Source organism: Gavialis gangeticus, unplaced genomic scaffold, assembly GCF_001723915.1.
Source record: "Gavialis gangeticus isolate Ggan-Ray unplaced genomic scaffold, GavGan_comp1, whole genome shotgun sequence".
NCBI lineage: Eukaryota > Metazoa > Chordata > Crocodylia > Gavialidae > Gavialis > Gavialis gangeticus.
This window is the reverse complement of record NW_017729018.1, coordinates 6380720-6394047: the sequence shown is the minus strand read 5'-3', so window position 1 is coordinate 6394047 and position 13328 is coordinate 6380720. Positions and strand designations below refer to the sequence as shown.

General features: G+C 52.2%; 1 protein-coding gene across 1 annotated transcript in view; it reads left to right on the top strand.

Moving 5' to 3' along the window:
* Positions 1 to 10129, top strand: part of MKNK2 (MAP kinase interacting serine/threonine kinase 2) — a 26889-nt gene extending 16760 nt beyond the window's left edge. The window contains exons 10-13 of the mRNA XM_019513316.1: positions 5845 to 6039; positions 6491 to 6655; positions 7404 to 7447; positions 8169 to 10129. Of these exons, the coding sequence (XP_019368861.1) occupies positions 5845 to 6039; positions 6491 to 6655; positions 7404 to 7447; positions 8169 to 8427 (663 nt within the window). The 3' untranslated portion in view covers positions 8428 to 10129. The remainder of the gene's footprint in view (positions 1 to 5844; positions 6040 to 6490; positions 6656 to 7403; positions 7448 to 8168) is intronic.
* Positions 10130 to 13328: the final 3199 nt, after the last annotated feature.

Below are 13328 nucleotides of genomic sequence, written 5' to 3'. Positions count from 1 at the left end.
GGACTTCTGGACCCGCCTCTGCTCTGGCACCAGCGTTCGCAGGCGGTTATTTTTAGTCTTGGTTGAACTTGTTAGACAAGGCTCCATTTGCGATCCCTCCCACTTTGACTGGCCTGCACCAGGAATGCAGAGGCCTTTTCAGGGCTGGCTCAGCTCCAGCAGATTCCTGTTGCTGTTTTCCACCCCGAAGAGAGAGCATCCAGCGGGGGGTTGTCTGGAGGGGCCCTGGGAACTCGAGGCACAGCGCGGCATGAGGTTAGCTGGAAGAGTCAGCCCTCACTTAGCCTGAGGACCTGGGGTTGGGCTGCTTCTGTAGGCTATGGTGAGAGGTCTGCAGGGATGGCTGCGGGGCTGAGGAAAGAGCCCCGGGCAAGGCGGGTGTTGGAAAACCAGAGCTTGTAAGCCCCCCACAACCATGGGAAAGGGGGAAGCTCCGTGGTTGGAAGCCCTGAAGGCATCGGGGAGGGCCTCTGCCCACCATGGAGCAGGCTGGCATTACAGGCGCCCCTTGCGGGAAGCCCACCAGGTGCTCGGGACGCGGCTCACCGCCCGAGGGCCTTGCAGGAGGCTCCGGGGCTCCAGTCCTCAGCAGCCTGCTGCATTATTCATGGCTCCTGGAGCCTCTGCAGGCGGGAGTGCATTCTAGAAAGGGAGACTCGGGTTACATAATGCTCTTTAGTAAGCCCCGCGTGGCTGCTCATTAGCTGCTTCTAAGTTGGGGGGGGCGGTGAGGGGGTGGCACACTGCCAGGCCAGCGCTGATAAGTTAAAATCGAGCCCTAGCAACAGCTGGCCCTATTGGCGGTGGGGGAGGAGGCAAGGGAGGGCGGGAGCTGTTCTTCCCCGTGTAAGCTTGCAGAAGTGGGTCAGATGCGGGGACGTGGGGGTGCGTGGGGGAGGGCTTTCACGGCAGCATTGTGTGGGGGGGATAGGTACAGAGATGTCTCTTGTCAGGTCAGACTTTTAAGGCCAAAAGGGCCTGGGTCCTGTGGATCTGGTCCCATCCCCTCTATAATGCAGGCTGGAGATTGCCACCAAGGGAATTGCCACCTTTTCTCGGCTCAGATCTGCAGCCGCTGCCTTGAGCCAGGCTCTGAGCAGCTGGGTGCATGGATGTCCGAAGCCCCCCCCGGCAGCATGAGCAGGGGACTTGCCGGATCTCGCTTGCCTGTGCAAACGCCGCCAGCTACATGTAGGCAGGCGCCTGGGAAGCGAGGCCTTATCAGGCGGGAGCAGAAGTTTCAGCTATCAGGGGTGTTGCCACCACACCCTGGTGTTTACTGGTGCGGGGGTCAGGTCGGGTTCACGTGCTGAGGCTGATGCAACGCTTGCATGGGGAAGCGGGTGCTGGGATCGGGGCGCCAACTTGGACGAGCCGCCCAGCTGGGGAAGCTGGGTGGGGGTGGGAATCGAGCAAGCTGCTCCGTGCCGCCTAATCCTGAATCCACCCAGTCCCCGTGGGGAAACTCCCTGGCATCGCTGGGCCCTGCGCGCTCGGCGCTGCTCAGTGCTCTGCTTTGCATTTGCCGCCCCCCCCGGTGCCATTTATACCACCTCCACTGCAGCTTCTCGGCAGGAAGTTCTGCTTTCAATTTCCTCTGCAAAGGGGGAGCGGTGGGGGGGGGTAGGGAGCTGGTCTGGGCCCCAAGGCCAAGTGCCAGCAGTGGCTGCAGCTTTGCCTGGGGCTCACGGTTGGGAGAGTTGTTTTGTTTTTTCTTCCCCCCCTTTTTCTGTGGCATCAGCTGTTCTGTGCTGCCGAGGCCTCTCCTGACACACAGGCGATTATCTGATCCTGGCGGTTTTCTTTCTCTCGTCACAAGGCCCGTGTGGGCTGATGGGTCACGTGAGCTGGAAAGCCCCAGACAATCCCTGGCAGGGATGGAGGGCGGGGGGGATGGGCCGCAGCGAAGCAGGCCTTGCAGACATCTGCAGCTCTGGTTACATCAGCTGGTTAACTCCTCCGCTTCCTGCTCCGTCTCCACCGTAGCGTGCCGGCCCCGGGGCCGCTTGCTGCGCTGAATTGTGGTGCCCGCTGGGTGCCAGGAGCAGCCCTACCAGCCTTGTCCCTTTGTCGGCTACGAGCTGCCTGATCTGCCCTTGAGATAGAGGCTTTGCGTCCCCCGTGACAGCAAAGCGCTGGGCTGTGGCCAGAGCCGCGGCCTCCCCGGTGCCGGCCAGCCTGGCCCATTTGTGGGAACAGGTGGAACAGGATTGTCTTTCCAGTCCAGGAGCTTGTTGCAGGGAACCTCGTCCCCTCCCTGGGCAGGGTGTGTTGTCCTCGTCAGTATATTGAAGGCTTTGTGTCCTGGCGAGGGTGCCGCAGGGCTGCGTGATCCAAGCTGCCACGTCGGTGACATCCACCTTTGGGCGATCAGGTGGAGGGATCACGTGGGAGAGCGGAGCTCTTCCATCTCCGACATCTGATTCTTGCATGAGGGACGCTGGGCGTTTTCCTACAACCGCTGCTCCACTGTGGAGAGCACCTCGAGGTGGGAATATTTACACGGGGGGTGGGGAGGACGAGTAGACTGACAAGGCAGACCTTTAAGCCAGGATAACTCTGCCCCAGCTGCTGGAGAATTACTCTGAAGAATCGGAGGTAAAATCTTCCTGTGCAAGCTGTGCCACTGTCTGCTCCTATCGGCCTGCTCCTTTGCTAAAGGCGAAGGTGCTGTCGTTGCCACCTACTGTGTGAGCTACCCTGGGATAGTTGTGCATCTGTCCATTCCTGATCCTGGTGTCATTTGTAGCAGCCTACAACTTCATATACATGACACTGGGCACGTCTACATGTGCACTTTAATGCATATTAACTTATTCTAATGCGCATTAAAGCATCACAGAAAACATGCTGTTTTGCTAATGTGCATTAAAATAGGCTAATATTCATTCTTTTCACCATGGAGGTACTAGATTTAATGCGCATTAATGAACTTGTAGATGTGCCCACTGGGTGGCTGCTTCTCCTCCCTTCTCCCCATTTGCTGTAGTCAGGAGGGCAGCAGGAGCCTGCAAAAGGAAGGTGCTAACTTCAGGGAGAAGGGCTGGGCACGGATGGGATGGGCAAGATGATCTTTTGTGGAAAGTCGGGCCTCGCCAGCGCAGCACCCGCTGGGGGTAGAGCTGAGGCATGAAACCTGCCAGAAACGTTCTGTGACTTGATCCGAATTGTAACAAGCAGGCACAAGTAGTTTGAGGAGAGGAGGAAGGGCCGAGCTTGTGGTTCAGGAAGTGGGCAGCAACTTGGGATCTGGCTTTGATTTCCCAGTTCTGCTGTAGATGTCCTTGGGCAAGTCATTTTCCTTCTGCTCCTCGGTTTCCTCACCTGTATCATCAGGTCAAATACTACCTGAGCTTCACTTGCTCTGGGGAGATGCTCCATTACTGCGGTCATGGGGTTGGACCTCAAGGTAGCTTAGCTAGCTTGTGGCCTGTCTTTGTGTGCATGGGGTTGACTTACAGCTGGCGAGAGAACCAAGTCTAAGACTGCTCACTAATTCCAGACCGTGTCCAGGGACCGAATTGATGCATCCTTTGTCTCCGTCAGGGCACCTGGGTGTCTTTGCCGTGTGCCTCCTTTCCCCTCGGACCACGGGGCGGTCTCAGAGCCATGTAGCGTGCTCCTGTTCTTTGTTGGCGTGCTTGGATCCCAGGAGACCCTGTTTACAGCCCTTCCAGGAAAACTGGGGCTGTTTATAGGTCCTGGTCATTATCTTCTGCCTAAGTCTGTTTTTTTTTTTGGAAAGAAGGTCCCAAAGGGCAGAAAGTTTGCTTTGGGCTGTCTCCCTGTGAGCCTGCAGCTGAAGCCCCACAGCTCTTGGCAGCCTTGTACCGAGTTGTACAGTCCAATGGGTCGCCAACTGGTTAGAGAGTCGCACCCAGAGGGTGGTAGTGGATGGGTCCTTCTCGACCTGGAAGGACATGGGAAGTGGGGTCCCACAGGGCTCGGTCCTTGGGCCCGCCCTGTTCAACATCTTCATCAGTGATTTGGACGAGGGGGTGCAAAGCACCCTGTTCAAGTTTGCTGATGACACCAAGATGTGGGGGGATGTGGGCACAATAGAGGGGAGCAACAGGCTACAGTTGGACCTAGACAGGTTACAAGGATGGGCAGAGGAGAATAGGATGGGGTTTAACACAGACAAGTGTAAGGTGATGCACCTGGGGAGGAACAATCGGCACCATACATACAGGCTGGGGAACTCCCCTCTTGTCAGCACGGAGGTGGAAAAGGATCTGGGAGTCATTATTGACTCCAAGATGAACATGAGTCGGCAATGTGGGGAGGCGGCTAGGAAGGCCAACTGCACCTTGTCGTGCATCCACAGATGCATCTCGAGCAGGTCCAGGGAGGTGATCCTCCCCCTCTATGCGGCACTGGTCAGGCCGCAGCTGGAGTACTGCGTCCAGTTCTGGGCGCCGCACTTTAAGAGGGATGTGGACAGCATCGAGAGGGTCCAGAGGAGGGCCACTCGTATGATCAAGGGACAGCAGGGTAGGTCCTATGAGGAAAGGTTGCGGGACCTGAACCTGTTCAGCCTTCAAAAGAGAAGGCTGAGGGGGGATCTTGTGGCCTGTTATAAACTGGTTAGGGGGGATCAGCAGGCGCTGGGGGAGTCCCTGTTCCCCCGAGCGCCGCAAGGAGTGACCAGGAACAATGGTCACAAGCTGGCGGAGGGAAGGTTTAAGTTGGACATCAGGAGGCGCTACTTCACGGTCAGGGCGGCTAGAGTCTGGAACCAGCTTCCAAGTGAGGTGGTGCAGGCTCCCACCCTGGGGGTTTTTAAGAGGAGGTTGGATGACCACCTTACTGGGGTCATTTGACCCCAGTGCTCTTCCTGCCATGGCAGGGGGTCGGACTAGATGATCTGCTCAGGTCCCTTCCGACCCTAGAAACTATGAAACTATGAGTTTCCTCTTCCACTTGCTTGTCTTTAGTGTGGACAGCAGACGGGTTGGGATTGTGCGTGCATATGTGTGCATACTTGCTTTGGAGACTTCAGAGGTAATCTTGAGACCTAGAGGCTTGTGTTTACAAGTGTGATTGAAGGGTCTGGAGAACAAGATACAGTAGTTTTTCAAGAGGTCCTGAGATGCTGCATCACTCTATGCCTCTAATCTAGAGCTGTGGGAGCCCATCGATGACCTTCAAGTAAACGTCTGCTGTTTTAGCCGGGGGAGAATCCCAGTGTTTGGCCAAGAGCTTTGCCCTTCAGATCTGTAGGCACAGAGATCTGGTGCCCTGCACTCTTCAGCGGTTTTTTTCCATCTTCCCTTCAGCACAGATGTTCCTTCCTCTTTCCCAGGTTGCTTCTGGCTGGTGCAGAGTGGCCTGCTTGGGCCTTGCTTCACCGCTGGCTCAAGTGTAATTATTGTTGTTGTTATGAATATGATTAGTATTATTATGCATTAGGGTGGACTTGGCCTTCAGGCAATATTGTCCACTGATTGCAGGGTTTGGAGCCGGGTGTAGCGAGGGAGAGTGCTGCAACTCCTCTCTGCTGATGTTTCTCATCCACCTGAGGCCTCACCTGCTGGTTCCCGAGGGCTGATCTCACAGTACTTGTCTAGGGTGGGGACAGCTGTGTAGGCCCTGGGCTCAGGCTGCCTGAGTTAGCTCAGCTGGGTTCTCATGCTGCCAGTAATCATGAGTCACTGGTGTTTGGGTTGCAACCTCCCAGGCATGGGGCTTGAAGCTGGAGCTCTTAGTTCATTAACATCTGACTGAGCTTTGGTGCCCAAATAGCATGGGGCAGCTGCAGTCTGGGTTTGCCCTTCACTGTTCAGTAGACCCAGCAGCCAGGGCCTGACTGAGTAACCTTTGCCCTGCTCTCTTTCTCCGCAGTGTGGCTCAGCAGAGTACATGGCTCCTGAAGTGGTGGAGGCCTTCAACGAGGAGGCTTCCATCTATGATAAGCGCTGCGACCTGTGGAGCCTGGGTGTCATCCTGTACATCATGCTGAGTGGCTACCCGCCCTTCGTGGGCCACTGCGGCACCGACTGCGGCTGGGACCGTGGTGAAGCGTGCCAGACCTGTCAGGTGAGCTGGGGCTGACTGCAGCCCTCTGCTAGCACTGTACTCCCTTCGCTACCCCCAGTAGCAGGTCACTGCTCTGCAGGGCTCGCAGCACTCGCCACATCCCTCCAGCTAGACTCATAGAGAAGTCGGGCTGGAAGGGACCTCCAGAGGTCAGCTAGTCCTTACCCAGGGTATTGAAGTATCCCCCCGTGGCTTCCACTGGTTGAAGAGCCGTCTCTCCTAGGCACTAAGTCTCGCTGGCCGCCTAGGGCAGGTTTTGTTGTACCTGTGGCATCTTCATCCCCTACATGCAGATACCTCTCAGCAGGGCTGGGGAGGCTGCTGATTCTCTGCATAGCTTCAGATCTCCCAATCCCCAGGGGAGAGGCCACGTCCTAGGTCTGACCAGACCGAAATAAACACTTGTTTCTTCTAAAAAATGAACTTGAATCCCTTCCCTCTTCTCCTCCAGAACATGCTATTCGAGAGTATCCAGGAAGGGAAGTATGAATTTCCTGACAAGGACTGGGCCCACATTTCTTTTGGAGCCAAAGACCTAATTTCCAAGCTGCTGGTTAGAGATGCCAAGAAACGGCTCAGTGCGGCCCAAGTCCTGGAGCATCCTTGGGTGCAAGGGGTGAGTGCTGCCTTTCTCCAGTATCTTGGCTCTGGTGGCTTCTGCAAGAGCCTTATTCATGCAGAAGGCACAGTTGAGGAATGTCCCAAGAGGTTCCTGTGTGGCTTTCTAAGAGTCCTCGCCTGTCTCCTTCCCCTTCCTTCCCTGTGAGCTCTCGGCGTGCTTGACCATCAGCCTCCTGCTCCCCTGAGGGAACAGTGGTCAGCAGTAGAACAAGGCTAGCACCGGGATCTCAGGACTCCTGATCCTGGCTTTACCACAAGATTGTCCCTGTCTCATAATAAAGAAGTTAGATTGACTGAGCCACCCTAAACGATGAAGCTTTGCTAATGCAAGATGCAGATATGTCTTGGGTACTTCACTGGCCCTATTATTATAACATCTGGGTGCCTTGTGGTCTTTAACCTGTTGATTTGTCACAGCACCCTTGTATAGCAGGGCACTGCTGTCATTCCTTCTTTGCCAGCGAGGGCCTGAAATGCACTGAGGCTACGTGATTTGCCCAAGGCCACATAAGAAACCCATGGCAGAGCAGGGACTTGAATGCTTGTCTCTTCTGACCCAAGCTAACACCCCTGTTGCTGGACTAGCAGTTTTCTAGGACGGCCCCACTTCACAGGAGGCAGGATCATGAATCTTGATGTTTGTTGCCCACCTGGTGAGGGCACTGGACTCGCACCTCTGCTCATGAGACGGGCTTCACTGCCTGGCTCTAAATCGCTATTTTCTCTGATTTTTTTTTTTTCAGTGTGCACCAGATAACACCCTTCCAACCCCCATCATCTTACAGAGGTGAGTGCATCTGTCGGCTGCCCGTGCTGAGGTCGGGGCATTGTGGAACCACCTCCCTTGGTTGTGTTCAGCTCTGCTGCGCATGCAGGAGACCAGGAAGCTGCGCAGTCACTGTTGCAATAGCAGTGTAGCACTTCAGGGCATGTTTGGTGACCTCTGCCATTTGGCTGGGAGAGACTAGCAGGGATTTGGTCTTGACCAGGCTTGTTCTTGTTAGGTGCAGTAAGGCGCTGCATTCCTTGGAGGGGGCTGTGTGGCTGTCTTACAGTTGCTAGCCTCCGCTGGGCTGATGAGGGGGCACAAGCAGGCTCCTATATGCGGGAATCCCAGGTCCCAGCCAAGCACAAGGCTGCAGGAGAGCAAGACGCTGGGGTGGTCTGGAGACCGACTCAGGGCAATCAAGGAGACGGACCTGGGTCGGGGTAACAGCTGCCTGCGGATGCTGACGGCACTGATCAGTTCTCCAGCCCCCTGCGCCCCATGAGTGTGGCAGTAAAGCTTGCACACTTTGCACCCGACCCTGCCCTGGCTCAAGGAGCTGAAGGGACCCAGAGTCCTTTTGTTGAGAAACAATAGCACGAGAACAGATCCTGTCTGAAACACCCAGAGCCCAGCACCTGCTTTGTCCCCGGCAGCTGGGACACGGCTGGGAGCGCAGACATCTGCAGCCCATCGCTGACCTCCCCCTGACCGCCTCGCCTCCCCACTGTCTCCCCTCCAGGAACAGCAGTGCCAAAGAGCTCACCTCCTTCGCTGCCGAGGCCATTGCTGTCAACCGCCAGCTGATGCAGCATGACGAGGACGAGGAGAAGGAGGAGGCCCGACCAATCATCATCAAAGCTACCTCACGTTCGATGCAGCTGTCTCCCCCTTCGGAGTCCAAGCTGGCCAAACGGAGGCAGAAGAGCAGCATGACTAAAGGGGTGGCTGCAAACCAGTACCTGGTCGCTCCCTTGGTCCTGGTGGGTGACCAAGCGTGATCACCTGCCATCGCTGCTCCCTGCTCTCTGTATATACGTATGTGCTGTATCTGTATGTCTTTTTGTTTTTTTGAAATGCTGTTGCTAGCTAGCAACAAGATCAGGACTCTCTCCTATTGGCTGGTTTCCAAGGTTACGCTGATCTTGTAAATCTGTTTTGGGGTTTTTGTTCTTTTTTTTTGTTTTTTATAAACAAAAAAAGGTATTAAGTCAAGCGTGAGGTTCCTTCACCCAGGGCACATTCAAGGACATTGAACCAGATGATAGATGATTTTTCTTTTCTCTCTCTCTCTCTCTCTCTTTTTCTCTCTCTCTCAACTCTTGATTTCTCCTTTTTTTTTCTTTTTCTACACCAAAGGACTATTTGTATATGCGGATGCTTTTACGACTTCAGCTCATTTCATACTGTGAAAAAAAAGACAAAAAAAAAAAAAGACCCTTGGTCATATTTTCAACAGCAACAGGAAAAACAAAAGTAGCATTTTAACCTTTATTTTCCTACTTTGCTGCAGGTTTCTCCCTGGATTTGGACTTGGTAGATTCAACCATGGGTAGCTCTGTCTTGACTTTTTTTTTTTTTTTTTTTAAACACAAATTCATTCCAAAGCTGAATTGGACTGATCTTTAATAGCCTAGCGAGAGGATTCTCCATGCATCTGGCCTCTCAGAAGGGAGGGGTAGGGAGACGGATAGTCTTGAATTCAAGAGCATATTTCCCCCACCCCTTCCCATGCTGTGTTGACTCCAAAACGCAATGAAACATTGCAGTATTTCTCTTGTTTTAAGGGAGAAAGTCTGACAAACCATCATTTAGGAATTAGCTGGTGTAGATAGTCTCTGCTTGGCATTGCATGGTGGTCCCCTGGCATTGGAAGGGGATGTGATGGCAAAGGCATGTTCTCTGGTCCTGGGGATGAAGTACCCTTGGCTCTGGCTGAAGTACTCAGGAGCTGGGGGCGCTCAGCATTGTACAGGATTGGGCCTGAACTTTGGAGAAAAGCATTGTGCTGGCAGATGGATTTGTGACTCAAAGGGAGCAGAGACCTGTTCTGCCAAGTGTGACTTTTTTTCCTCTCTGCTTGGATTTCAGCTCTGCTCCCTGCTCCTGAGTAAGCTATTAAACCACTTTTTTAGTTTTAGTTGTTTTTTTTTAAAATTTAAACAGCCTAGTTGCTCATTGCAAAAGCAAATCTTGCTTGATTTGGGCATTTAGAAATGTCTTCCTCTGCTCCCCTTGTTCCTGCCCTGTCTTCTAGGCTTGGGGTGGAAGCTGAGCTGTACCTGCCAGATACTTCCTGGGGGTTAGATAGTTTGCCAGGTTACAGCTCAAAAGGGGGGAAAAAACCGAATCTCTCCCAGGCTTCTGAAATGTTAATGTTCAGAGTTAGGAAGTAACTCTGCATTTCAGATCTGATTCTGCACCACTGACCTCCAAGGAGGCGTTGCCTTGGACTTTGGTGGGAGCAGGACTCAGCCTTATCTGAGGGGTGGGAGTGCACATGTGTTGTTTGTGTGTGTGTGTTTGTGCAGAAGGTGATGGTGATGGATCTCCAGCAGATATTAACTTCCTTTGGGGAAATGGCTAAAAATGGCTGGACTCACTAGTGGCAGGATGGGCTCCAGACTCCTGATTTTTTTTTTTTGATAATGCAAGTGTGGCTGGCAAAACCCCTTTATTTGCAATATGGTGCTTTTCTAAAAAGAAAAAATGCGCTTGCTTTCCAGAAGTGCTCCAGGGCAGTGAACTGACTCTTCAGCAGTAGGATCTGAAATGGAAATCTGAGTTGGAGGTGCCTCTGCTTCTTGGGGAGGCAGAAGTGAATATAAAGAGATGTTTCAGCATAGGCCGTGTTGCTTATGTGGATGCCATGCCTTGGTTGATCTTACCAAGGGTTCCCCTTCACAGGGGAGGAGATGTGAATTGAGGTGTGATCACAATTCAGGTCTTAAGCGGATATAGAAATCTGTCTGGGACTTGGCTGAAACAACTGAATGGAGAGGATTGCCTCGGAGAGGTGGATTCATGCAGTCATGTTTCACCAACGTGGTGGGTGTGATGGGCAAGTCTGTGCCCATATGCTAAAGCAGGTTCAGGCTCTGGGCTTGACGGACTGTGTGCTAGCAGGAGGAGGAATGTAACACTAATACCTGAAGGCTGGAGTGGCAGGGGAGAATGGACTCAAGAAAGGCTCTGGGTGTGTAGACGTTGAGTTTTTGGGTGGAGGAACCTAAAAAGAAACGGGTCAGGCCAGTGGACCTCCCTCTGAGGTCTAAAGTAGAGTCATGGAGGAGGGTATCAGGGCTCTAATTCACCACTCCATCTGCAGGCTGCTTTTGGTCTTTGGGTACGGGGAGGAAAAAATTCCTGTAAAAACAGGACTTTCCAACTGATTGGCCTGGGCTTGGGAAAAGGCTGCTGGTCATGCCACGACAGGGGCCCTAGGTGAGATGCAGAAACCATCCTCTCATTGAAATATCTTGTGCTTCCATTTATTGTGAGGTCTCAGTCCACTGCCCTGGTTGCGGCCAGCTTGGGGCTCCTTCCCTTCACTTGCTTGTCCCTGGTTCAGGCCAGCTTGGGGCTCCTTGCCTTCACTTGCTTGTTCCTTTTGAGTATGATGGACCTCCTCTTCCAGAAGCATTGCCACCAGAAGCGGGTTGGTGGAGGATGTGTGTGGCTTGGTGGAGGCCGCGTGCGTGCCCAGCGCTTCGAATCGAAGCTGCAAAGCATTGGGCTTGGCTCGCCTCCTGTTGCACCAGCACAAATAGGGAGTAACACCACTGGGTTCAACCCACCTGCTAGCGGAGTGGGTAAAATGAGTGGCTTCTTTCTGATCTCCTCCCGACCCTGCATCTCCTGGAGCAAAGATTCTGGCCTCCAAATCCAAGCTGGCTGTGGGGAAGATGCGCCCCTGTTAATCGGTGGTCTCCCCCCTTCCCCCCCTCTCCAAAACTGGATGCTTCAATCTTTATATGTTAAAAGCAGCCATAAGCTTGTATCATGGGCACAGTTGGAAGTTACTGGAGCCTTTGCTTTGAGTAGAGCCCAGCCCTTCTCCCCCGAATTCTCAAGTCAAGCTCAATACTTTCTCTGAGAAGGAAGTCCTGTGTTTTTGAAGACTGCTGACAGCAATACTATGCAATACATGTTTTGTTCATTTAGGAGGGTGATTGTGAGTAATGCAGGGATAAAGTAATCCTTGTGCTTTTGGATCTGGATGATGCTTTGGTGAGGGAGGGGAATGTGAATCGTGACCCCTGCTGATCTTTTCGGCACAAGCAGTTTCATTTTGTTGGGAAGTGAAACATCCAGCTCCAAAACCAACACTTCTTCTCACTTGGGATTTCCAGCACATGAGCTCTCTCGCGGGTGCCTGCTTCACCTGCTTCTAGGACTCTGGGGTGACAAAGGGATTTGGGGGAGAGCTGCATTGGAAGCAAGGGGTGGGGGTCCCACACCTCAAAGCAGGCTGCAGTACTCTGAAACCCTCTTCAACAATCCATCTTGATTGTATGTTGTTACTTTTTAGAGCTTATTTTTGTTTTTATCAGTTGTAGATAATTCCTTGTTGTCTTATATTAAGAAATACTTGAATGATGTACAGTATGTGATGCCTTGAGCTGGTATTGTGAAAGCTATTGTAATGCTGCAGGTTGCAGCTTTTTTTAAGGATCTTGGGAAGGGGATTATTGGGTTTTCCAGGATTTTTGTTGGCAAACAAAAGTTTTCCCCAGTTCCCACTCGTGAGACTTCTTCTTTCTTCTTTTTTTTTTTGTTTAATTGGCACTCCTGAAAGGGGCCTCCAAAGGGAAATGTACTGGGTTGGTTTTCTTTTGCTGCTTTGAAGGGCAATGAAGCTTCAGTGCTGCCCTAAGAAAGATCAGGGATGTCAAGCCTGGTTTTCCTTTCATTTTCTTGCCAGAGGGTTTGTTGAAGATCTCTGGACTCATTGAGGTCATCGGACTTCTAGCAGTTGACAGCTTTTGAGGATTCATGTCATATGAGCTTTGCTTTCTCTTAAGAGGGGAAGATTTTCTATGTCCCGGATAGCCAAAAGTCGCCTTTTGCTATTCAGCACAAATCTGGTACTTAACTCTCTCACGGGCTTGTGAAAACACTGGGTTTTTTTTATAGATACAACAGACCCATTTTTCGGCTCATCGGAGACGGTGTCTAACAGCTTGTCCAGATGTTTATTTTAACCCCACACCTGTTGAGCTGAGTGTTTTTAAATTTAAAAATCAATCCAGATTGGATCTGCTGACAGTTCCTCTTGCCTGGCACATCTGTCACAATCCCCGCCGTTCTCCTGACAGCCACAGTCTTCCAGGAAAATCTGGGCGGTCGAGACCTGACTTTCTAATGAGGAGGAAATGCTTTTGAAGCAATCCTTTGAAAGAAGCAAGTAGACCCATCCAGTTACATTTCCCTTTGCAGGTTACCTTTTGTAAGAAGAACATTTCTTCTGGGAAATGTATGGGCTCTGGTGGCCAGGGGGCATGCTTGGAAGAGGGATTATTTAAAAGCCTTGTACACCAAGGACCAGGAGATCAACTCTCATTTGGATATCTGGGCAAAGCGATTGCCCTTCCAGCAGTATTGAGTGCCCAGTAGCTTTCATTGCAAAATGTGGTGCCTACATGGGAGCTGTCGGGTGCTCAACTTTTTTGAAGACTCCGGCCCTTGGTGTGTTTTATATTGAGGAGATGGAAAGGATGCTCGTGGAAGGTCCCTGATGGGGATGCCTCTCCCTCCCCCAGCTGTTTCCTCTCCCATGGTTGGTTTCCAAAGACGATGATGCTAAACCAGAATCTTTCTCCAGCACTTAAATTGTTTTAACCCATTTTTTGTCAACATCCTTTTTTTTTTTTTTTTTTTTTTTTTTTTTTTTTTTTTTTTT